Raw genomic sequence first — 27,194 nt, forward strand, 5'->3', positions numbered from 1 at the left:
ACATAACTCCTTCGGGGTACGATGTGGGCTCCGCAGCGTTCCCTTCTCTAGGGCACGCTTTCCCAGTGTTATCCAATAATCACTGAGCGGGTCATGCGGAACAGCAGTGATGGACTTCCCGGTGTGAGCCCCGTCTCATCAGGTAAGAGAGCTCAGGTGGCTCACACAGGGCACTGGATGGGGGCAGAAGCCATGGCGCTTTGGTAGGGATTCCTATTCGTCGGTACTCCGACGTGGCGTCGAGAGTGACCGACTGAATGGGAACGTCTCGGTTACGTATGTAACCCTCGTTCCCTGAAGGAGGGAACGGAGACGCCACGTCCCGTCGCCATGTCCTCTGTACCCTGCTGGGGTGCCTGTCTACCTACCCGGCTCCTCAGCAAAAGGCTGATTTGATGCAATCACCTGTGTCTCATTTATACCCGCGCGGCGTGGCATGAGCACCTGGTGCAATCATTGCATGCCAATGTGCATTGGCTCGTTTAGTTACACTCGAAGTAGATTGGCTCTCGCGAGCGAGATTCCTATTCGTCGGTACTCCGACGTGGCGTCTCCGTTCCCTCCTTCAGGGAACGAGGGTTACATACGTAACCGAGACGTTACATACGTAACCAGAGACGTTATTTTGAGGGTTTTTTTCGCACAAAAACTATTGTCTTCGCTTCGTAAAATTATTGTAGAGCCACTGTGGTGAGATGGACTTTGTAACGACGTTTTAAGTGCCTTTTATGGGTCTTGTGAGTGTAAATGTACTGAATGCCAATGGAGGCCTATCTGAAGCCTTTTTGTGCCATCAGCTTTCAACTAAAATATCTTTATTTGTGTTCCGAAGATGAACGGAGGTCTTACGGGTGTCGAACGACATGAGGTTAAGTATGTTGAAAAAAAAAAGACATTTAAAGAGAAGGAGACTATTAAAAGTGTTATATAGCCCACTGAATCATTCTCAGACTTAATGCTCAGAGAAATGTCATTAGACAAAAGAGGACAGAGGTACAAAAGGGATTACCAAATCATTGTTTTAAGTGTGAAAATATATCAAAAGAAACACAGAAATTCAAAAACAATGGACTTGTGACAAGCCCCCTGAAATAATCAGGGTTTCATTTTAAGCTCTATTTAGTGATGATTGTTAATTTCACTAGACAAAGAACATGAGAAATACCAAACGAGTGTCTGCGAGCCAGCAAGAGCTATGAAAAGAGTGACTGATTATCTCACCCGCCTGCAGAAGTGACATACATGGTTGTTGTCCACACTGGAACTGACTACTGTAGCCAAAGCACAATAACCTTTTCCAGGGACCATATTTACTGGGAATCCATACTCTGGTTTCATGAGAACAAGTCAATCATTTTGCTTATACTTGACAGCATCCAAAATGTTACGAGTACAGTGAGAAATGACTAGTTCCCACAGTGAAGTTCAGTGGTAGTAAAGCTCTTGTATAGGGATGTATGTGTGCTGAAGGTGTGAGGGAGTTGTGCTTTATGGATGCTTTCATGAATTCACACACCACTGGGTATTCACACACCCTCTCCTCATTTCCTGCATTGTTAGGCCTTTCTTCAACATGACAATGACAAAATGCATTCTCCCAATGTGAAAACCCTTCTGTGGACATGTACCAAATCCTAACACTTGAGCACCTGTGGGCAATTCTGTAGAGATGAGTTGAGTAACACTCCCCAGTAAAGATCAGGGCATTTAAAGAGGTCATCATCAAGGAGTTAAACAGGACAGATGTGACAATTTGTCACGAATATGTACACTCAATGGCAAGAAGGGTCAGAGCAGTATACTTAAAATTATGGTAGGCATACTAAGTACTATAATATTTTGTTGAATTGGTGTACTAATTTCTACAATCCTTCATTTAAACAAAAAATGTACAGATATTAATTCATTTATTTTATATATATGTGTGTGTGTGTGTGTGTGTGTGTGTGTGTGTGTGTGTGTGTGTGTGTGTGTGTGTGTGTGTGTGTGTGTGTGTGTGTGTGTGTGTGTGTGTGTGTGTGTGTGTGTGTGTGTGTGTGTGTGTGTGTGTGTGTGTGTGTGTGTGTGTGTGTGTGTGTGTGTGTATGTATATGTGTTTGTGTGTATATACTAATTATAGATTTGTTAACGCATTTTTGTGGCCCTTGTTCAGTTTTTAATTCAACTTTTCCAAATGTCATCAAATCCCTCATGTTACTCTTTCTCTCCTTTATCTCATTTTTTCAGGCATAGTTCCTTCAAACGTCACCTTCCCCGTCAAATGCAGGTAGGAAGTCTGGACCTGGGAGATGATTATGATGTGGATGAGCAGCCAACCAGCATTGGGCGTATAAAGCCTGAACTCTACAAGCAGATGACCACAGACAATGACGACTCCGACAATAGTAAAGACGGCAAAAATTGTGGCAAGATCAACTTTTCTCTCCGCTATGACTATGAGAATGAGATGATACTTGTCAAGATACTCAAGGCATTTGATCTACCAGCCAAGGATCTTTGCGGCAGCTCTGACCCCTATGTTAAGATATACCTGCTTCCAGATCGGAAACAGAAGTTCCAGACACGCGTCCATCGGAAAACGCTCAACCCCACGTTTGACGAGTCCTTCCAATTTCCGGTACCCTATGATGAGCTTCCTGTCAGGAAGCTCCATCTCAGCGTTTTTGACTTCGACCGGTTCTCACGGCACGATATGATTGGGGAGGTCATATTGGACAATCTGCTTGAAGTGTCTGATCTCTCAAGGGAAACCTCCATCTGGAGAGACATTCAGTATGCTACCTCTGTAAGAAAACCTTGCCGCTCTCTCTTCTCTTGATGTGTTTGCCAAATCGTGAAATTCGGATGGATTTTAAGTCGATTTTTTAATGGGGAGAGGTGCATAATGAGGATGCTCATTTATGTATTGATCACATATTGATCAGAAAGAGTCCTGAGAAAAGCGCTATATAAATGTAACAAATTAATATACAGTGGGGTGCAAAAGTCTGAGACCACAATTTTTTGATATACATTTTTCATTGCAGATTTAAATACGAGCATAACATTTTAAGTAAAAAGTTTAATTGTAAAATGTAGATTAAAATTTCACAATGGTTTAGTAGTTGGTTTGAGAATCTGACCATGTGTACAAAACAGTTCACATGACCTGCTTTTTTGATTAGTGACCAAATCTATATATATATTTTTTTAAATTATACAGATAAAATGTAAGTCACAAACTTTTGGACTACTCTGACTTAAATCATAAGTCAGAGGTCATCTACAACATTCGAGACACTATAGTTAAATTTTGGTTGGTAAGAGAAGGGAGGAAGGATCCTGAAACATTCAGGTCAGACAGTTTGTGTTTTATGTAGATGAGATAACAGATTGATTTTAAATAACAAGGCCGACTAAGATATGTGAATTAGCTTGTTGCATTATTAACATACCGTATTCTGTTCAAATGCAGTCACAATATTCAACACGTTCTGTGCTGTACACCTGCTTACGCCAAGACAGCCGAATTAATGAGAGTTCAGGGATCTACCCTCATTAACACACAGATAAGGTAGTAATTGACACATGAAGATGACTGACACTGCTGATTGTATGTGTGGATAAAGTAATTGCCTAATTTTCGTAACAGGCACTAATAAGAGGTGCTGCCAATCACAGCATAATATTAAACATCGAAGTTAACCTCCAAAATAGGTACTGAGGTCATCTGAGGTTAGTTGATCACTCCTTAACAGCAGGCTAGATGAACTTCATGCTCCTGGATGAGTCTTATTTCGCTCTGTTTTCTAGATTTACAGCTATCCTCTGAGGAGCAATTCAATAAACCCGTGGTTATTGCTTTCGTGGCAGGAGGCCGGCTGCTCCTTGAACAATAGCACACGTTCTATTACACTTGGCAGGAGATTTGAATCTGGAACTCAAGGCACCTTGTTTCAAAACGATCAAAAGGGGAGGTTCACTCAAAAAGTCGTTTCATACCCGCATTATGTTTTTCCTTGATATACAAAATGAGATGTTAGGCAGAATGTTAGCGCTGCTCTTTTCCATACAATGCAAGTTAATAATGACTCGCATGCTCATAAAATGACAAAAAAGCACCATATAAATATCATAAAAGTGGTCCGTGATTCAAGTCTTCTGAAGCTATACAAAAACTTAAGAAGACTAAGGATTACGTTGCTTTTTATATACGCAATTTGGATATGTGCATATTGAAATTTGTATTGTTATTCAATTATGCAATTTTAATTACTTAAAATCTGGTGTCACAAGACACAAGAACCAATGGCGTTTGAAATCACTGACATCAAACATGGTGTGATACGTCTTGACATGCCATAATTTAAATGTGTGTGTGTATGTGTGTGCATGAGATTTCAGACCTATACTCAATTTTGCTCTTTTTCCATACAAAAAGCTTGCTTCAGAAATGTCAGAAACTTGATAGGTCACCATTTATTTTCATTGTAAGAAAAATAACTTAAAAATACAGCTAAACTTCTTTATATTTCATTGAAGAAAGATTATACCAAAGGGCTAAATGTAAATGATGATACATTTTTTGGGGGTGAACTGTCCCTTTAAAACAATGCCAGCTCACAGCAAACATGTTCCAAAAGACGAAGGTGGAAGGAATTTGGTCTGATCTGAGAAATAGTCCAATTATTTGCACATGCGCATGGATATATTTACTTAAAGTTTACTTGGTTTACATATACATCTGAGAATTTTTTTTACTGTTTTTTTGCCCATCCATCAGTCCACTTTAAAAAGTCCCTGTATGATACTTAAGCGCAAACTGCAAATAATCACCTTAGAGGGCTAGAGAGACATTAAGCCACAAGTAGGGGAGTCATGGGATATGTCTGTCAGAGAGAGGCTTATTGAGCTCATTTAAAGTGATTAATTTTTACACCAGTCTTAATACTGCTGAGATGATGACGCTAACACGCTAACTCTAGCTTAGTTCGCCTTGACATTGCATGCTTTCAACTTTCAGACAAAGTGGGTGGTCTTTATGTCTTAAAAAAGGCCACTGTCCCAATGCCTTTGATATTTTTTGTCGGATAGGCCTACACTTGTTTTATCTTGATCTAAAAGAAACTTGACATGCTTGGATCAGCTGTGAGCTAAATGTTGGACCTCATGCCCTGGTGGAAAGGCAGAAATGTTTTGGAGTGTTGACGTTTAATTAACAGTTTGCTGGAGTGGTGTCCAGGAGAGCTCTTGGCTTGGAGAATCGCAGCAGTTAATTGGTCACTGCATGTGGCTATATCTGTCCAAACAGAACTTCCATAGACCTCGATATTGAGTCACAGGCTTATTAAACCCAACCTTCATAGTCCAAATGCCAAACCACAAATACCAATAAATAACTTCTTGCACTTGCAGCGCTAACTAGCTTTTAGCATATCTGGGAAACTATAGCATAGTGATTGTATTGATCGTATTGATGCAGAATCTTTCTCTATTCAGCCATTGTGCAGATTGAAAAGTCAATAATTACTGAAACACCATCAACACTGATACAATGATTCTTCAACTTAAACGATTTGTTCAAAAACATAGATTCTTTCACAAATGAAACACCGTTAGTGACAAGCCGTCATATCATTGGTAAGTCTGTATGAAAGCCCGTTTCTGCCACAATAAAAAAATCATGCTTTAATAAATTAGAACACAAAATGTCATAATTATGAGATATAAAGGCGAAATTAAATTATGAAAATTTTCAATTATCAATTATGAAAAAGAGTTGAAATTTTGACTCATAAAAAAATTTAATCTCATAATTTAGACTTTTTATGTCAGAATTATGATTTTTTTTTGTCAAAGCTTTGGCTTATTTCATTCATTATTATGCTAAATATGTCATAAACTTTATGGCTTAGCATCTCATTAAGGCTTTTTATTATATATATTAATTATATATTTTAATTTACCACGGCATGATTAAAAAAATATTTTTTTATATACTATATACTCAGATCTTGACTGAGAAAGATGATTGTGGAACAGTGTCTTTTTCAAATAGTATCTGTCACTGGTACATTATAGCACATTTGCTGTTTTTATCTCTATTATCTGGAGCTATTGAATTGAAAAGGTGACCTTTGTAATAAAATGTGCCAATACATCATGCTACATTGATTTGTCTGTGTCTGTGCCTGACAGGAGACCGTGGACCTTGGGGAGATCATGTTCTCACTCTGCTATCTACCTACAGCAGGCAGATTAACACTCACAGTCATCAGGTGCAGGAACCTAAAGGCAATGGACATTACAGGATACTCAGGTAGCATTTACTGCCTTTGAGCGTCAAAATACAGACATGAGATTAGAAGTAGGGGACAGTGGGGTGAAACCATAGGGTGAAACGTGTCATAAACACTCTCTCAATCATAGAAAACATACTTTTTGTCATGTGACCATGGATTTAGAAATAAATTACTAGCATATTACTAGGATATTGTTATTGATAATGGTGTTTATTAGTACTTATAAAGTACATATTAATGCCTTTTTCTGCATGACCATATTCTGCATCCCTTAATCCTACCCCATACCTTCACAACTACGTTACTAACTATTAATAAGCAGTAATTAGGAGTTTATTGAGGCAAAAGTCATAGTTAATAGTTAGTTAATAGTGAGAATTGGACCCTAATCTATATATATATATTTATATATATATAAAAAAGATATTGCATATTAAAGCATGTCTTGGCAGGTTTTTTCTCTTTTATGTTCTTATTTTGATTTGAAATATAAATCATTCATGTATTCTTTTGATTCAAACCCCTTGACACAGCCTGAAGTAACTATTTGTATTACCTCTGTCTCATTTCTCCTTGCCTAAAGGACAACATAAGTAAAAAGTAGCACCACTCTCCTCTATAATTGCTCAATTTGGTTTTATGGCTTCTGGAAAGCTTTTTTTATTTTCTCATATAGTGTTAATACACACGTCCAGCACGCTCTAATCATGGTTTTATGTTACAAATTCTGTCGAGTCTGTTCATATAAACAAACTTTCCCAGAGGTAAATCAGCAGCATTACTGAGCGAGTTAAGCCAGAAAGTCTGAAGAAGCGTTACGAATGTGATGCAGGAAAAGATTTTAAGCTCCAATAACATGAATTACTCACACTGTCATGGTTTTTCCTTATAATGATAGTCACACAGCAGACATTTTTACTTTTATCTGTTGAAGAGTAAACATTTTTCATTTGCAGTAAAATTGAATTCACGTTCAGTGGATAGTATCTATTTAGAAGTGCCCCAAGCCAATTTGGTGTCAGAACAAGTACTTCTCATCTGATTTGTTCTGCTCAAGCTGGAAGTAGTTTATGGCTTACTAATGCACAAGCATAATGGATCAAACAAATCGTGCAATGATGAAGAGGGATGGAAATCAGTATGCAGCTCTGATGTCAGAATCAGTGCTCAAGTCATTTCATTAAAGCCCTAAATCTCAATGGCCTTCTATTCACACTGAATATTAAGTTGGCTCTCTGAAGATATCCAGCATTCATTTCTAATCTTCTCATCTGATACTCTCATCAACTTCAAGCTATTGTTAGAGGATTAATTAATTGAAACTATTGTGCATACTATAATATGTTTAAAGTAAAGTAATATATTAATGAATTAATACATTTAAAGTCAAACTGCAAAAGTGAAATTAATAGCGGTTATATGACCTGGACTAATATCAGTGTTTTCTCTGAGCAGATCCCTATGTGAAAGTATCCCTCATTTGTGATGGGAGACGTCTCAAAAAGAAGAAGACCACAACAAAGAAAAACACCCTGAATCCTACTTATAATGAGGCTATTATCTTTGACATCCCTCCCGAGAGCATGGACCAAGTCAGCTTGCACATCTCAGTCATGGACTATGACCTGTATGTAACAGCTATTTCTCATTTATACATTGAAATGTAAAGAGACAACCAAAAGTGAAAATTCTGTTAATATTGACTCACTGCCTGTCAGCAGGGGTTGCAAAAATAAAGGAAAAGAGCTGGATCTATTCACAGCAAGTAATGATTATCAAAAATACCCAGAACATACTCGATAATTAACATGAACAGAACTTCAGAGTAAACACAATGAGAACAGATAACAAACTGAAAGAAACATAGAGCTTCAAACAAGTCAATCAACGAAATTAAAAACAGGTGCACATAATAATCAAATCAATGAGAAACCATAGAAACTCACTGAGACACAGGAAACTAAAACACGTGTCCAACCCACCCAAAACAGAAAATGAAACAGATATCCCACAAAACTGTCATGCTGCAAATAAGAATTATAATAAGAATCTTTCTCTCACACAAAGCTATTGAATGGCTTCAGAAGGCGAAAATAATCCATCTCTGTAAGTCCATAAAATGCCATTGAATGGGTTCCGCTCCTTCGCTTGAAAAACCACACACAGCGACCATGACAGTAATCCATTCGACTCCACTGGATGAATCAATGTCTTCTGAAGCGAAACGATACAGGGGTTTGGACAATAAAACTAAAACACTGGCCGATTTTTTGTTGGAGGTTTCACTCCTATATATGCGCAGCCTGGTGGCCAATCTTTACTGATTTTACATTCCATCAGTAAGAACAGAGTGTGAAGAATGAATAAACAGAGCAATAGCACAGCTGTATATAAAATATTGCAATTTGCACAACACAATGGGAGACAGAAGACAGAAGAGGACAAATTGTTAGAGCGCGTCTTGCTGGCTCATCTGTGGCCAGGACAGCAAGTCTTTGTTGTGTATCGAGAGCTATGATATCCAGGGTAATATTGGAATTCCACCACAAAGGACGAATCACATCCAACAGGAGTAACTGTCAATGCAAGAGGAAGCTGTCTGAAAGGGATGTCCAGGAACTAACCTGTACTAACTAACATTGTATCAAAAAAAACATAAAACCACAGCTGCCCAACTCACTGCCACACATTGACTTTCCTGTTTACACCAAAACTGTTTGTCGGGAGTCAATATTCATGGTCGGGCTGCTATGGCCTAAACTTTGTTCACTCGTGCTAATGTCAAATGTCAGTTTGTTTCAATGATGCCAACAGTGGAAATCTTGGGCTGTGGACAAAGTGAAACATGTTTTGTTCTTTGATGGGTCCACCTTCACCATCTTTCCCACATCCGTGGGAGTTATGGTGTTGAGAAGCCCCAAAGAGGCTTAACACCCGGACAGACTGAAGCACGCAGATGGATCAGTGATGGTTTGGACTGCAATATCATGGCATTCCCTACTGTGCTTGACGGCCGTGTCACTGCCAAGGACTACCGAACCATTCTGGAGGACCATGTGCACCTAATGGTTCACACATTGTATCCTGAAGGGAGTGCTGTGTATCCGCATTATAATGCACCAATACACGCAGCAAGACTTGGGACAATGGTTTGATGAACATGAAAGTGAAGTAGAAAATATGGTCTGCACAGTCACCAAATCTAAATATTTTTGAGCCACTTTGGGGTATTTTGAAGATCATTTTTTTCTCCACCAACATCACATAGTGATCTGGCCACTGTTCTGGAAGAGAAATGGGTCAAAATCCCTCTGGCCACTGTGCAGGACTTGTATCTGTCATTCCCAAGATGAACTGATGCTGTATTGGCTGCAAAAGAAGGCACTACACCATACTAATAAATGATTGCGGTCTGAAACCAGGCGTTTTAGTTTCATTGTCCAACCCCTGTAGGTGTGTGTAAGAAAAATACTAATATTTTTAACATTTTAAACAATAAATCATTGCTTTCAGTCTACAGTCATCAAGAGAAGGATTTGCGACACGTGACATAAATGCGTGTGCTTCCATGTTACTTTCGCTCAAATGTCACAATGCACTTACGTTTATATGTCAAGCTGAAATTGTGAACGCACATAGGAAAGAAGCAATGGTTTAAAAGAGTTTAAAATATTAGTTTCTCTCTAACATGCATATTGTTTCACTTCAGAAGACACTGATTCATCCACTGGGGTTATATGGATTACCGTAACGATCACTTTTCAAGCATCCAGCGGCACCCGTTCACTTGCATTATCAGTATAGATTCACAGAGACAAATTATTTTCCTTAAAATCTTTCTTTGTTTATCTGAAGAATCAAAGTCATGTACATCAGATGAGGGTGAGTAAATGAGAGAATTTTCATTTTTGGCGGAACTTATACCTTTAACACAGTTCATGTATTATTATACAACACCATTTCCAGAAAAGTTGGGACATTTTGTAAAATGCAATCAAAACAATCTGTAGTTTCTCTTGTACCTTTATTTAACTGACAAAAGTACAAAGAAAAGATATTTTGTAAATTTAAACCATTTTTGATTTTGATGACTGCAACACACTCCAAAAATTTGGGACAGAGGCATGTGTACAACTGTCACATCGCCTTTTCTTTTAATTACACTTTTTGATTGTTCGGGAATTGAGGATACTAATTGTTGAAGTTTTTCAAGTGGATTTTTTGCCCAATCTCGCCTGATAAAAGACGGCTGCTCAACAGTCCATGGTCGCCATTCTCTCTTTTCATGACGGGCCACACATTTTCAGATCTGGACTTCAGGCAGACCAGTCAAGCAAATTCACTCTACGGTGTAGCATGTCTAAGAAACCATTCAGTTGTAGAACTTGCTGAATGAGGCCTGGCATTGTCTTGCTTCCAGGGAAAGATGTCAGTATAAGTCTCTGTACAATCCAAATATGTCTCCGTGTCAATGGTACCTTCCCACTCATGCAAGTCACCCATGCGTTTGCATTGATGCACCCCCATACTGTGACCGATGTTTGCTTTTGCACCTGTCGCTGATGAAAGCTGAAAAAAACAAGCTGAAATGTGGTCTCATCTGACATTTCCACTGTTTTTCGGATCATCTGAGATAAGCTTGGGCCCAGAGAACTTGGCAGCATCTCTGCATAGAATGAATTGAGGTATTTCTCCTTGTGTAACAGAGATTCAAGTTGCATGTCTTGAAGCAGCGGCAGACTGTTTCCAAAGTACTCCTGAACCCATGTGGCTAAATTTAACAGAGTAGCACGACGGTTTCTCGTGTAATGCCATCTGAGGGCTCAAAGGTCACGCACATTCAACAGAGGTCTCCTGCCTTACCCTACGTGTGTAGGCCTACCGAGATTTCTCTGGATTCCCTGAATCTTTTCACGGTGTGGTAGATGGTGAAAGACCTTAATACTTTGCAATATTGCATTGAGAAATGTGATATTTCAATTGTTTGACAATTCTCTCATGATATTTAGCACCAAGTGGTGAGCCATGACCCATCTTTGCTTGGTAAGATGCTCCTTTTACGCTATTACCAATTCACCTGCTTATGGTGGACCATTTCAAAACTAACTTGGGTGTTCTATAATCTTTTCACTTTTATTTTGCCTCTGTCCAAACCTTTTTGGAGCAGCCATAAAATAAAAATGTGTTTATTAATTTGGTCAGTGAAAACATTAGAAATATTTTCTTTGTACTGTTGTCAGTTAAGTACAGGTTCAAGAGAATTAACAAACCACAAATTCTTGATTTTATTGCATTTTACAAAACTTCTCTGGAAATGGGGTTGTACAGAAACTCAAGGCACACAACCCAAACAAAGAAATATTGAAACAACCTGTACAGGATATATTAGAAGAGCAGGATCGCCAGACATCAGAATGATCACATGGTACATGTGCTTAAGTAGGAAGATGAAAAGGTCAGATGTCACCGCATTCCCCACTCACCTCTCTACTTGAACTGCTCAAAGAACCGGGTGCATTTTACCCAATATTGTCAAGTCTCGAGCAGTCAGTCTGATAGTGTCCATGACAAGAACACGCACACACACACACACGATTAGATGTCAGGATCTGCTATTTCATAATTCTCTTCCTTGGGTTCACAAAAGGACTCACGTAAAGTTCAGCACCACTGAGGTAAATGTATGTTGATTTCTTTATCCTGTGGCACTACAGCTAGTCTCTCTGAGTCCGAATATGCACATATTTTTACACACATAACTTGGTGCAAAAGAGGCCAGTTGCACTGGCAGGCAAACACATATTGTCTTTTAACAAAATGCTTTTGGGTCATGCAAACTTTGTTACATTATTCATTGCCAGAGTGGATGTTTGACGGATATACCAATGCATAGATAATTCTTTAACAAACAAATCTAATCTTGCAGGGTGGGCCACAATGAGATAATTGGCGTGTGCCGTTTGGGCTGTGGTGTTGAAGGTTTAGGTAGAGACCACTGGAATGAGATGCTTGCATACCCCCGTAAGCCAATTGCACACTGGCACCCCCTGCTGGAGCCTAAGAAATCGGAAAAAGTGGTGAGTAACCCTTCCTCCAGGAATGCAACCATAAATGTGAAGGGTAGGTAGAATAACCCTCTGAATTAGTGTTTATATCAGGCGTATAACATTCTGCTCCTGGAAGGCCACTGTCCTGCAGAGTTCAGCTTCAACCCCAAGTAAACACATTTGAACCAGCTAATCAAGGTCTTACTGGGCATACTAGAAACTTCCAGGCTGGTGTGTTGAGGCAAGTTGGACAGACTCTGCATGACAGTGGCAATCCAGGGCCAAGTTTGGACACCCCTGGTTTATATAGAACTAAGAACTATAGGTTTTTTAAATGCAAATTCATTTCTGACCAGTCGCCAATCTCTCTTTGTAAATATTCAGATCCCCTATAGTCACATCCTCAGCCTTGTACTTCATGAATAATACATGAGTGGAATATGCCAGTGTTGATTTTAATTCACACACTGAAATTCTGTCCCCTATTCTGAAATGTGGTCAAGAGTTAATCATGAGGAAAACATGAATTCGTCGCTATGTTATCGCATTTTGCTCTCTTCATTCAATTTAATACTTACAAAAAACTGTTAAAAATAAAAACAAGCCATTTTAATAAACATTGTCTTTATTTTTTTACAAAGTTATGTAAATTAATTCAAATTAATCTAAAAATACTGTTGTTTCAGCTGAGGTCCTATCTGGGCATCTCTGCATTGTGTTTGGGGACGTGGCCACACACTCTTTCATCTCAATATTTAATTAGTTGGCCAGAGAAATAATAACTGGTGGCTTATATAGACTGTAAGCCATTGTTTTTGGTCATTTTTAAAGGGGTATGGTTGTGTTTCCAGTACTGATTTCTGTTATCTGTACCGTTTTGAGTTAAATTAGGTTTTATTGGAAATCACCATTATTGAAATTATTGTCCCTTCTAATTAAGTTTGTATGGAATAAATGAGTGTGCCAGAGAATTTTTCTGCTAGTATATGAGAAACAGGCTATTCAATTCTGATTTTTACAACTGTATATAAGCAAATAATTACATAAAAGCTTGAGAAAAATCAGGTTGAGAATTAGTTATTTAATTTGTAGCTTCATTTATGCAGTTTGCTGGAACATGATTAGATTAGATTTGCATTACTCAGTATAATTAAAAGCATTGTATTTTTTTATATATATATAAAATAACATTTTGTATCTAAAAATGTGTAAAATTCACTCTTTTGAGAAATATTTGCTCTGTATAGAGTGCATCTCCTCTGCTGTGCTGCTTCGTCTCTATAATGCTCTCAATGATGGGTTTTTCATATGTCTTTTCTTACAGTGGAAAGCTAGAACGGCCAGTTTTGACAGTCAGGGGTCTTGCCCCTCCCCCAAACCTCCTGCCAGCCCTTGATCAGAGCCATATGTAAACCTAAAGGCTCGGCGTCCTAGCTGTTGTCCATTTGTCTGTCCAATGAAAACGAGAGCCCTGCTACTTTCCCCTATGGGTTGATTTAGATGGTTCCCAAACAATGATCTAAGATCAGACCCTGCTATCTCTGCCCCGATGTTCCTCGTGTTCAAGCTCTTCCAGTCCATATGATCCTCAGTCAATTCTTGGAAGTGTTGTACAAACCTTTGTACCTAGAATACTCTACAAAGCCAGCTTGTGTTCCTAGAATAGCTTGGTATCGTCAGCGGAGATGTTTCTTTCCAATATTAATTTTCCTGAAGCAAACAGAAGTTTCTTCCCAATGCTGCAAAGGCCTTTGTGTACGAAAGTAGGATCAACTACTGGAAGTCCTAACAATGAAGTGAGAAAAAAGTGGTATTAAAAATATTGAGACAATGTTTTGTGCGAGTGAGAAAAAGAGAACGTGAATGGATTTGTCATGTGCTATACTATGAACAAACTATTTTCTCTGTCGAATCCTTGTATGAAACCTGTGAGAAGGTGTACGTTTTAAAATATTTATCGACTTATAGATGTTGTATAAATGTTATGTGTAAAAAGAGACTGTCTGAATATATAAGAGCACAACAAATTGTTCCTATCCATTCAATTCTTGACGAAACACTGATGGTTTACATGTAAAGAACTTCCTGTTCACACACAAAAACATTTCACATGTAGCTGAATAAATTTAGGTGATTATTACAATTCACCGTCAAGACCAGGTACAAATGTGGCCATTTAAGGCAAGTGTGCTGAAATATCCATAGAGATCCGTCTTGATTTATGTGGGTTTTAGTCACGTTGTTTTAATAGCATTTAAAGAGGTTCTGTATCTTAGTAGCACTGAATTTAATAGCAATTCAACTCCTCTGTGAACCCTCCTGCTGATTCAATCTAACGCTGACATCTCATTCATCTTTTGACATGTAATTTTATTGCAAGTTATATTGGACTGTCAAAGTTTTCCATATTTTGACACATTGTCTAGAGTAAACAATGCTCAAACTATATAAAAGAGCAGGTATAAAAGAGCAGGGTTGACATTGCATCATAAAAGTAAGAAACTAACGTACGTCTTCAGATTCATTTGTTTGTTTTATTTCACAATAATTATGTGTAAAAAGGAGGGATATTTGAAATGTGAATAAAATAGTGTGGTACTGTACAGTCTCTATCCAGCAGAACTGTAACATGGAAATATATGTATAACCAAACAATTCAATATAACTGTCAACTAATCCATTTCTCAAACAACAACAAAAAGTCATGCTATCTTGCCCAAGTGTTATTTTTATAATATTTAATGCTCAACAGAGCAGTCAAAATAATGTTATAATGTTAAAAAATTAAACAGTTCCATTGCCCGCAATATTTTATCCCGGTGGTTTCTATGTTTTGTTTTACATTCATTCATAACACAATTTAACTTGGAATTTAAATTTAACAGAAAAAGATGATAAATTATGATTACTGCAGTATATTCTCCTGTCTTAATTTTTTTTTTTTTTACACACATACTGCATATGCTGGAAATCAAAACATAGATGCACAGAAATAACTGAATTAGTTCAGAGCCTCCCTTCCAAGTCCTCCCTGGAGATTTTGACTATATCTTTCAAATAAGAAAAGATGGACAATTTAAATGCACACAACATCTGTCATAAAGATGACCCCTGATAAAGACAACCTATGCAGGAAGTTCATTGTAAGATGGCGGGCAAAGCTCAAGATTCTATAGCAATGACTTTACGCTCCAGTTGGTGGTGTTGAAATATCTTGAAATATACATGGCACTTGGGGCTATTTTACATAATGCCCTCCATCGTCTCATAGGGTAACTGTTAAGCTTTACATTTATATATAGTCAAATAGATTTAATATTTTAACAGAATCTTTAATTCCAAGTCAAATGGTTGTGACAAAGTGACAAACATTTTGGTCCTGTTTTTACAATATCACCAATGTTGTAATACTCAGATAATATAAAGTGTGTTTCTGTAGGTGAATGTAAAGTTAATACGGTTCAGATCTGGTTCTTTACCTCATCACTAACTCTTGTGTGCTGGTGTTTTAACAACCTGTTTCTGCCCCCTTGTGAATCTGAACAACTTTCTAATTTTGTATTGATCATTTGTACTTGCAATATAACTTGTAATGTTTGAAAAGGTTCTTGTATTTCAAAAATGCCAAAATAAAATGTTGGTTCAGTTATTTCAAGGATAGAGTTGCTTCTCTTTCACTCTTGTGAACTTCCATCTTAAAAATCACAAATAGTGGGTTACGTTATAGAGACTGCAGATTGTCTGAAATGTGCAACAAAAGCAATATATTTGTGTGTTGATAAATTTAAAGGATTAGTTCACCCAGAAATTAAACATCTGTCATCATTTACTCACACTCATGGCTTTATTTCATCACTTTGCTGTATTCCGTTTTCTATTCAATTACAATGGATGGGGACTTAAACCACCATAAAAAGTATTAATAGAGGTCCACTTATACAACTTATATAAGCCACTATATTGTCTTCTGAAGTTATACAATAACTTTATTTGGAAAACTAAGTTGTTTAGATTGAATTCTGTACTGTAGAAATAGATTAGGGTTCGAATTACAGGTGCAGGTACCCTAATTAAAACTATCATTCATCTTCAGATTCCTATTTTATTACATTTTGTTTGTTTGTTCGTTTCACACAAAAAGTCATGATAGCTTTATGTGAGAATTAGACCCAAATTTAAGTTGTTTAACCTAACAGATAATTCAGTGAGCCGTTAAAGGGTTAGTTAACCCAAAAATGAAAATTCTGTAATTTATTCCTGACCCTCATGCCGTTCCACACCCGTAAGACCTCTGTTCATCTTCGGAACACAAAAGAAGGTTTTTTTGTTGAAATCCGAAGGCTCAGTGAGGCCTGCATAGGCATCCATGTACTTTACACTCTCAAGATCCATTAATGTTATAAAGTGACGAGAATATTTTTCGTGCGCCATAAAAACTAAATAACAACTTATATAGTGATAACCGATTTCAAAACACTGCTTCATGAAGCTTCGGCTCGGAAACGAATCAGTGAGTCGAATCCTGATGTGGATCGCGTGTCAAACCGCCAAACTGCTGAAATCACGTGACTTTGGAGCTCCGAACCACTGAATCGACTCTCTGATTTGTTTCCGCTCCGAAGCTTCATGAAGCAGTGTTTTGAAATCGGTTATCACTACATGTGGTTATTTCACTTTTTTTGGCACACAAAAAATATTCTTGTCGCTTTATAATATTAATATTTATACCACTGTACTCACATGGACTGATTTAAATATGTTTTTAGTACATTAATGGATCTTGAGAGTGTAAATTACATTGATGCCTATGCAGGCCTCACTGAGCCTTCGGATTTCAACAAAAATATCTAAATTTGTGTTCCGAAGATGAACGGAGGTCTTACGGGTGTGGAACAGCATGAGGGTGAGTAATAAATTACATTATTTTCATTTTTGGGTGAACTAACCCTTTAACTGCTGCAACTGAATCACTGAATCAGTGAATTGAACTTGAGAACAGGTTCAGTCGTGAACAAATCATTCAAATCGTTAGCCAACTATGGTCGCAAGTTCCAACAAATTCAATGAGTCTGTTTCCCGAAACTATAGTCCCAACGAAAATTTGCAAACAGCATCGCAAAGTTGACTGCTTGGGACTCTGAAAAAAGTTAATAGTTTCTTGTTTGCATGACATCTGAACTTAATAAATCCTTAATCCTTAATATTAATAAGCAAGCTGACATTCACTACAATCTGTATCTTTTATTTAGAATACATACAAATGTAATTTACGTCTCGTCAAAAGAGTCAAAGCACCATTCGCATGTGCGTATGTAAGAACAAGCCTATGATTGAATCTGGAAATAAAGCAAAATAGAAAAATGAGAATTACTCCTCAGATGCCATGTCCGTAATTTATAGCCAAAAATGTAGCATTAATTCAATCTCAAACGAATTCATTGAAATACGTTTTTACTCCACCGCGTGACATCATTAACCAACATGGTTGAACAACAAATTTGCGACAATAAGGTGTCGTGACTAGGTAGTTGATTTCTTCAACGTTGTATCATTTTATGATAGTTAAGCAGCGAGTTGCCTTGTTGTATGGAAAACGCATCCCAGACCAGTTTGAGAACTGGATCAGCCAATTCATTTAAAAGTTCTGACTCATAGAAGATTACTTTTATGGTGGTTTTGCGTCCTTTTTGATGATTGTACACCTCAATCCTCATCCATTTTAATTGAATGGAAAAGATTCATGTTGCATGGAAAAGTTTCATGGAAGAAGAAGCCATATTGACTCTGACAACATGAAGGGGAGTAAATAATGACAGGATTTTCATTTTCAGGAACACAAACTTTTTGTAGCCAGGAACATAAAGCCTTTTAAAAGCTAAAAGGGGCCACTATTCCTCAGGTGGTGGCATTATCGCCCAAAGCTTCTTCTTCAGCACTAGCTTATACAGAATTTGGTATCCATCATCCCATGCATAGAGCTGCCGCTCCTCAGGATTGTATTTGAGGCTGGAATGGGCCCCGTAGCGCCTGGGGAAATAAATCAGAGGGGCCTCGCCGCTGCTTACCATGTCATTCACATCGAACACACACTGCACACGTGAGCGGCTCGGCGGCTTGGTGTTGTAAACCACATAGACTGTGCCGCAGACAATAAAAGCAGCTTCCGCGTTGTTTCTTGGACACGCCGTATCCCACATCTGCTCTATATCCAGAGAGTTAGAGTCCATCTTAGCAAGATTAATAGTGTCTCCAGCCGGATACAGCGCCCATAGCCCATCCTCATCCGCCACCAGGTCCACCAGCGTCTCTGGATTGAGTTGGTACACTGGGCTGCGGTCCTCCATGGGAAGCACTGCACTGTCTGCAACCGAACCGTTCTTGAGGTCATATTTGATAACTTGGAGCTCTGAACTTTCACTGATGTAATAGAGAAAGCCATCATAGACTGCGTGACCGGTCCCATTCCAAGCGGTGGGAACAGTGATCTGCCTGCCCTTTGATACGCCTGATGAAGCAGAGAGCTCTCGCACCGAGTTGAATTCGTACAGCATGTTGTCGGATGTGCCGTTGAAGATGTATACTTTTGCTGACCTGGAATCTTTGGTCCAGACACCTTTCGGGCTCCCCAACCTCTTAAGGATCTTCATTGCCTTTAGACTGGATACAATGTTCACGCACACTGTCAAAGAAAACAAACATGATTAATGTCACTGGAGAGCGTACTGGAGAGATTAATATTGCAAACTCTGAAAGCAATTTACACAGACTGCTTAGTTTGCAAAAGCACTGGAGGACAGCATTATGAAAAAAGAAATCGAGTTTAAATGCTTTTGTTTCTTTATGAAAGAAATAAACCTAGAAAACTTAAATGTGAAAATTTTGTCAGAAAGAAGAAGTTAAAACTAATGCAAGCCTCCACATTCATGAAAGATCCACCCTTAAATGTCATGTATGCTTCTATAAATGTGCAGGATTGTGAGAGAATTAACAAGCTCGAATGTTAATACATCTTGATTTTAATATACAGGCCATTGGGAACTATTTCTAAGACATTATTCTGAAGGGTCAAGGGTCAAGCCAAACATCACTTGTCTCTTCATCAGACACATATCCTTCAATAATGATTTTATGTTAAATATTAAAATAAGAATGAATGATAATCAAGTTATAACCATTTCCTACATTTGATAAATCAGTTCTCTATATTCAAGGAGTGATTTTGGATATTGTAGTGTTTTAGTTGCTCTGTGCTTTTGAATCCAGATTATTCAGGAGCTGCTCTGATGTCTGTGTCAAGACGTGCTGACAGGCAACTGTCCTTGGTGTTGTAATACACTCCAGGGAGTAAAACGAGATCAGCATGTGTTAACTATATGTCTTACTGAGGTGACCCCTGGGGTCATCCATGTAACAGCTATGTGACTCTTTTGGGGAGAAATGTACCTCTCTGATACTTTTCTTTCTTTATAGAATAAAGTCACTTCTGTACTAAATGTAGTATCAGCATGTTTTGGAGAAGTGCTTTGTTGATAGTTAGTTAAGATGTCCCGACCTTGATGAAAACTGGTATTCTCTGGAGTATTGTGTGTGTGCGTTGTATGATTTGTGCAGATCCAGTATTGGATATGGGCCTTCCTGCAGGCGATGCCAGACCTTTAGACGCTTTTCCGTGACCTCCGAGGTCACTGGGGACTAATCTGGGCCTGGGCGACATCAAGTCTACGCATTTTTAGAGATATATGCTCCTATCTGTCTACGTGTGGAAAGTTGCTTACGTTGCATGTTGTTAGAACCAATCAGAATCATTCCACATGGCAGTAATGACGTGTCTAGACCTTGAAAACAGTATAACTGTTCTGATAATTGTATGTACGTTAGACGGAGGCGGGGAGACTGTTAGAGGGAGTGCGGCCTACGAACTCCTCTTGAGCTGGCTTCTGCTGATGAAACTGCACTATTCTTCAGTAAAATTTTCTTTAATTAATCTGACTCCTGACTCCTGGTCTTCATTTTTCACTACTGGTCCTGGGTCCTAAGCTGTTACCCCAACAATTCAAAGACACAATTTATTAAAAATGTGTTAGGCTTTATTAGTTTCTCCTGTCATGATTTGTCACATTTTGTAGCTAAAATTGTATTAAAAATAAATCAGGGCTTATAGCAATCATCCAATCAAGGAAATGCTAATGTGCTATTTTAAATCACTTTTTATTTGTATATTCCCTTGCCAGTAATTCTCTACTTTTGATAGATTTAGCAGAGACATTGTTAAAAAAATATACATTTCCAATAAATGCTGTATTTTTATATTAATCAAAGAATGTATATCATGTATTTCACAAACATATTAAGCAACACAACTGTTTTCAAAATTGATAACATTAATAAATGTTTCTTGATCACCAAATCAGCCTATTAGAATGATTTCTGAAGAATCATGTGACACTGAAGACTGGAGTAATGATGCTGAAAATTCAGCTTTGCATCACAGGAATAAAATACATTTTAAAATATATTAAAATATAAAACAGTTCTTTTAAATTGTAATGAAATTTCACAATATAATGGTTTTACTTTATTTTTTATCAAATAAATGCAGCCTTAGTGAGCATAAGAGACTTCTTCCGAAAACATAAAAAAATCTTACCAACCCCAAACTTTTGAACCGTAGTGTTTAAAGTATACAAATATCTATTTTGTTTGAAAATAAATAAATACATTTAATTGACTGGAATTTGGATTCAGCCTTCAGTGGATTTATTGGTAACAACACTGTACTTCAGTGGAGACAGATGAACGGTAAAGGTGTCCGATAAACAGGCATATGAAACACAAATACATTCATCTGCTTTGAATACAACATTCTGGATAACAAAATAGGCTAGAACCCAGCAATTGCGTAACATTAAAACCACAAAAGCCAAATGGCTAATCTAGTGAACTGATTGGCTTGATTCTTTGTTCCTGGTTTCCTAATTATCAGGATGCAGCACATTTCCTCTAAATAAATAAATCCTCAGTGTAAGTTCTCATAAAATACAAATGTCTTAAAATCAAAGCACATGCTTTTTGTTCATCCTCTCTGTCTTGAATTGCAGCTATTTTCCTTCCCAATTTGATTTTCCAGTATTACAATTTTCCAGGGAGAATTCTGGAAATGTCCCCCCTAAACTGGTCTGGTTTGTAATGTTAGGCTAAATATAGCTAGTCTCCCTCGACCAAGAGTATGTCAAGGCTAAAACCGAAAGTACATGATCAAAAGTTGGGCTTCAGCTGTCAAAACCTGATTTCCCCAACTCACCAGACAGCTCAAAGAAGTCTTCCTTCTTCCTCTCTTTGACGACCACGTCCTGTTCCACCATTTTGTCTGCTGCTTTCACACAAGGCTTAGGTGGATTCTTGGTTTCAATATAGTCCATCTCACGCTCCACGCGGTCTACCCGTGCTCCTGCACCCTCCATGTCCGAACGCAGTTTACTGTGCTCCTTGCCCAACTTCTCCAACAGGTCTGCAGCCTGCTGCCTGAATTCCTTCAGGTCGGAGTTGTAGCGGTTGTTCTGTTCATGCCACAGGGCAATGCGTTCCTGGAAGAAAGACAAATACACTAATGAGTCACGTAATTGTTAAAGATGATCTGCAGCCAGATGAAAAAGTGCAGCAAATTCTTTCCTATGTTACATGTATCCCAGTGGTGAATAGTTTTCTGTGCTTTATTGAAGGCCTGCAGGTGGTTTAGAAGTGTTGAGTCATTCTGGACAGCATTTGTCAGCCTCTTTTTTCCAGTCAAAGGCAAAATCAATGTTATCTGAATACAGGAGATGGAGAACCTGAGTAATATCTGAGGCTATTAAAACAAGAGCCCAGTTAAAATTCAATACATATTTTTTTTAACAAATTGTGAAAAATCCTTCCCTCTACAATTTTTCACCTGTTCTTGCGGAGTTGAAGGAGTCTACAATTTTTTATACCCTTCAGTTCCACAAATCAGTTATATTCTTATACAATGCAGTTACAACTATTTAGTGACTTGATAGTATATAATATTATTATTTTAACATATTATCAATGTTGAAAACAGTTGTGCTGCTTAACATTTTTGTTGAAAGCATGCTACTTTTTAGGATTCTTTGATGAAAACAAGGTTCAAAAGAAAATTTTTAACATTATAACTGGCTTTACGGTGACTTTTGATCAATTAAATGCAATCTTGCTCAATAAAAGTATTAATTTCTATATAAAATGAGAGAAATGATTTGAGGTACAAAACCTCATTGTTGCAGGAGCTACAGAACATATCTTGTCCCAAAGATATATTACTATATTTAAAGTACTTGAATATGGTGCCAAATTTTCAGTATACAGGGAGTGCAGAATTATTAGGCACGTTGATTTTCTGATCATATTTTTTTTCCAGGCACATTTGACCAATTCCAAACCACAGTAATCCTAATAACTACTATTGATTTAGTATTTAATAATGTATAAGTGATATATAATTGTTCATAAGGCTGGAAATGAAAATCACCTTATATTCAGGTGTGCAGAATTATTAGGCATGTTTTCTTTTACAGATAAATTGAAGAGTATAAATAAAAAGAGATTTAACTCAGACTGAAAAGTCAAAAAGTATTAAATGCCCATGAGAAGGATGCAATACTAATGCAATACTAGACATTGCAGTTAAGGTGTGACCATTGGACAGTGAAATGCTCGTTGGGTCAGCAGGATCTGACAAAAACAGGTGGTGAAGAAAAGACACCTGTTAACTGCAAAAGAATTAAGAATTAAGGTGAAGAATTAAGGGTGAAACCATCAGGAACCCTTTAGTCTCCAGCGCCACCATTTTCCAGAGCTGCAACCTACCTGGAGTCTCCAGAAGTGCAAGGTGTCAGGATCTCAGAGACTTCAGTTAGGTAAAGAATCCTAAAAAATGACCCCCACTAGATAAGAATCACAAGCTGAAGTATTGTAAAATACATGAAGAAGGTTTTTTTATAGGCTTTATGGACAGATAGGTTGAGAATGACTCTTGAAGGACCAGCACCACATCCTCTAGTACCACTGTTTGAAGAATTCATCTTCCAGAATCTGGCAGTACGTTTTGGGAGTTAATTTTAGTCCATCCTGAAGTCCGTTTTGCAGAGATGGACTAAAAATGAACTCCCAAAACGTACTGCCAGATTCTGGAAGATGAATTCTTCAAACAGTGGTACTAGAGGATGTGGTGCTGGTCCTTCAAGAGTCATTCTCAACCTATCTGTCCATAAAGCCTATAAAAAAACCTTCTTCATGTATTTTACAACACTTCAGCTTATGATTCTTATTTAGTGGGGGTCATTTTTTAGGATTCCTTACCTAACTGAAGTCTCTGAGATCCTGACACCTTGCACTTCTGGAGACTCCAGGTAGGTTGCAGCTCTGGAAAATGGTGGCGCTGGAGACTAAAGGCTTCCTGATGGTTTCACCCTTAATTCTTCACCTTAATTCTTAATTCTTTTGCAGTTAACAGGTGTCTTTTCTTCACCACCTGTTTTTGTCAGATCCTGCTGACCCAACGAGCATTTCACTGTCCAATGGTCACACCTTAACTGCAATGTCTAGTATTGCATTATTATTGCATCCTTCTCATGGGCATTTAATACTTTGTGACTTTTCAGTCTGAGTTAAATCTCTTTTTTGGCTCAATTTATCTGTAAAAGAAAACATGCCTAATAATTCTGCACACCTGAATATAAGGTGATTTTCATTTCCAGCCTTATGAACAATTATATATCACTTATACATTATTAAATACTAAATCAATAGTAGTTATTAGGATTACTGTGGTTTGGAATTGGTCAAATATGCCTGGAAAAAAAATATGATCAGAAAATCAACGTGCCTAATAATTCTGCACTCCCTATGTCCATTTAATATGTACACCATATCACTGTGACCCAGGGGCCTTTTGCTCCAGGCTAGCTGCTCTAGCTGACATTAATTTTACATGATTTTGAATCTAAACAAACTTTGTTTCGCATAACTTTTGTTACTCCATAAATATTAATTAAAAACGAAATATTTTTTCAGTCTTTGTATACTTTGGGACTAGATTAAAAAAACAACAACTTTCAAACCAGACAAAAAACTCTAAAGAATGGGCTTTTGATCTTGTTGTACCATACCTCACACTTATTTTAATAACACCATGTGCAGTGGACTCCTGCTGATTCAGGTAATCAAGATAGTCCTGTCTGCATACTGTATGACATGTAAATTGACTGAATAAATTCATTATTTTAATGAAGTGTCTACATAATCATGAGTAATTATTTTGCTTATTGAATTAGTGTTAGGATTTTTTAGCCCAGCTTCACTGAGAACAAAATTGCTGAGACAAACTATTCTGTCAATCAGGGAGATGTTTCTCTGCTCTGGGGTACAACTTCACTCAGTATACACAAAAGTAAGACTACAGTACATCTTAAGTAGACATGAACCAGCTTAGAAGAAGACGTATTGTCTGTTGATCTTAGCTGTGGTTCTTTGGTTTGAGAAGTCACTGCTGTGTCTGAGGGACTGAGTAACTTCAGAATGTCTGTACTCTTACTTTGAACAAACTGTGCTACAGACATTGCCAACATTTTCAAGTGTTGCCAAGTTGAATAAATGTAAAGAACTCTCCGAACTAGCATTGTTTCAGAGTTCTGACGTATGTCCAGAAAAGTGGACGCCTCTGTAAAATGGCTGAAAACTAGCAGGACTGCAGACAGTATTGAAATGTGGCCAGATGAACCAAAATTCTCTTACCTCCATAGCGAGCATCCTGTTTTCCAGGTAGTTCATCAGGCCCTGATAGTGGTACTGACCTCTGGAATGAGGCAAAACGCTCAGGAGAATGAAAAATATGGTGGCTTTCATGGTGGCTTTGGATAAGGGACGCTTTTAGGTACTCCACAAAACAAAAGAACACTCAAAAAAGATGTACTGCAGCTGCTTATGGGGCGTCCTTGTCTTCTAGTAAGCGTGTGAGTGCTCACAAGGAGAAGGGACCAAAAAACAGTGACTTCCAGGGTTTCAAATTCGCTGGCTCTCTCACTTGGCTGGAATGTTTTTACTTATACTGAGGGAGGAGCCATGTATCTCTGGCCTCTCTCCGTCCTCAAAAGAGAGCCATGTAGTGTGCCTGAAAGATTGAGTCACTGAAGTACAGTAGAAATGTACTAATGTCTATAAGAAACATACAAGTTAGCCTATTAGTACCAATTTCTGCAGTCTTGTAATAAAACACTCTTTAAAAGAAAAGTTCCAAAAGGGGTTTTTTTTTGGCATTGCAATAGAAGAACCATTTTGGGTTCTCCAAAAAACCTTTCTGCATGTGAACAGTTCTTATTCTAAAAATAATTATCTGGAGAACCTTTTTTCACTATAAAGAACCTTTTGTGCAATAGAAAGGTTCCATGGATGTTAAACTTTCTTCATAGAACCATTTATCCCAATAAAGAACCTTTATTTTTAAGAGTGTATAACAGTCTGATAGCTACATAGCTACATATGCACAAATTATCACATATACATGCAACTTTATTCAACAAATTGGTAAAATTGTGGTTAAAGTAGTTAAATATGACAAAGGAATTTGTTCTGAATTAAAGTGCCCCTATTATGCTATTTTAAAGTTTCCTAATTTAGTTTTGGAGGTCTCCAACAACAGGTTTACATGCATCAAATGTCAAAAAATGCATGGTTTCATTTTCTCATAATATACATTGCCCATCACCACAGAGTTCAATGATTCTGAAACGACTCGATGGATGAATCAGTCTTTCAAAATCCCTCCTTTCCACAAGCCTACTCTGCTCTGATTGGTCAGATGGCCCAGTCTGTTGTGACTGGTCTACCGCGTACAGCGCGTATTTCAGAAGCTAAACGGCCATTACCATAACTGAACTCCAGCTCCGTCCGGAGGCTTCCTAATGATCAGCGATTGTACACACTGTAAAGACAGTAACGATGACGTCAATTTTACATCAATCCCAGCGCCAGTCCGAATCGATGATAAAAAAATGGAAGAACTAGTTATTCTCAGTGATGCTATTCAGTTTAAGTTACATTATGAGATGTTTCAACTGTAATTCCTCACCATTAACAAGTGTGCGTCCATCAACAAACATGTGTGTGTGTTTCTAATGTATTGCGCTGCATATGTGGGAACTGTATCAATAACTGCACATACCTTAGCCAAGCACTAACATGAATGACTGATGTAAGTTAAAATTAAAGTTTGTAAAACAAACCTTGCTCCATCCTTTATCTTTACTCAAAGTAGTAAGAATGACAGACAATCTGTATTAATAGACACAGTTTTAGGTAATACTGCAGCCCACAGCTGATTTACAGTAGTATTTCAGTAAGACGGTGATAACGTGAGTTAGCCGGTCAACCAGAGACCTACACAATATCAAACACAATAAACTCATTGTAGAGCACAACGTCTTTTCGACATGATGCTATCCAATATCTTCATGAAGCTGCAGTGTTTGTGGGGGTTCAAGGTTTCCCTGGTGTCTGCGCCCGCAATAATTGGACGGGCATCGGGCAATATGCTAATGTTTCGTCTTGACAACCAAATGGCGTGTGATTCGTTTAAAAACTATTCGTTTAATTGACTCAGAGTCGACTCTTACTTTTGAGAGACAATAACTTTATATACGGTGCTCTTTCAGATTTAAAACTTTGCAGGATGTTTTCATTCACCTAGAACTATGTTACACACTACATGAAAGGTAATTTTCAAAAATCCATAATAGAGGCTCTTTAACCCCTACGGGTCTACACAGTTTGGGACCCTTCAGAAGTTTTGACATGCTCTGACATTTGCGCTTTT

General features: G+C 37.8%; 2 protein-coding genes across 4 annotated transcripts in view; one reads left to right on the forward strand and one right to left on the reverse strand.

Moving 5' to 3' along the window:
* syt6a (synaptotagmin VIa) overlaps positions 1-15,987 on the forward strand; it is an 82,117-nt gene extending 66,130 nt beyond the window's left edge. For all 3 annotated transcript variants that reach the window (XM_079801818.1, XM_079801819.1, XM_079801820.1), the window contains 5 exons: positions 2,227-2,785; positions 6,178-6,298; positions 7,737-7,908; positions 12,208-12,358; positions 13,653-15,987. In XM_079801818.1, the coding sequence (XP_079657944.1) occupies positions 2,227-2,785; positions 6,178-6,298; positions 7,737-7,908; positions 12,208-12,358; positions 13,653-13,724 (1,075 nt within the window). In that variant the 3' untranslated portion in view covers positions 13,725-15,987. The remainder of the gene's footprint in view (positions 1-2,226; positions 2,786-6,177; positions 6,299-7,736; positions 7,909-12,207; positions 12,359-13,652) is intronic.
* olfml3a (olfactomedin-like 3a) lies at positions 15,276-25,417 on the reverse strand. The gene is made up of 3 exons (XM_079801821.1): positions 25,118-25,417; positions 21,630-21,912; positions 15,276-19,007 (listed from the first exon to the last, which is right to left on the reverse strand). The coding sequence occupies exons 1-3, from the start codon at positions 25,226-25,228 to the stop codon at positions 18,217-18,219; spliced, it is 1,185 nt and encodes a 394-aa protein (XP_079657947.1). The 5' UTR covers positions 25,229-25,417; the 3' UTR covers positions 15,276-18,216.
* Between the last annotated feature and the right edge of the window lie 1,777 nt (positions 25,418-27,194).

This window comes from Gobio gobio (genome assembly GCF_949357685.1).
Source record: "Gobio gobio genome assembly, chromosome: 21".
Lineage (NCBI taxonomy): Eukaryota > Metazoa > Chordata > Actinopteri > Cypriniformes > Gobionidae > Gobio > Gobio gobio.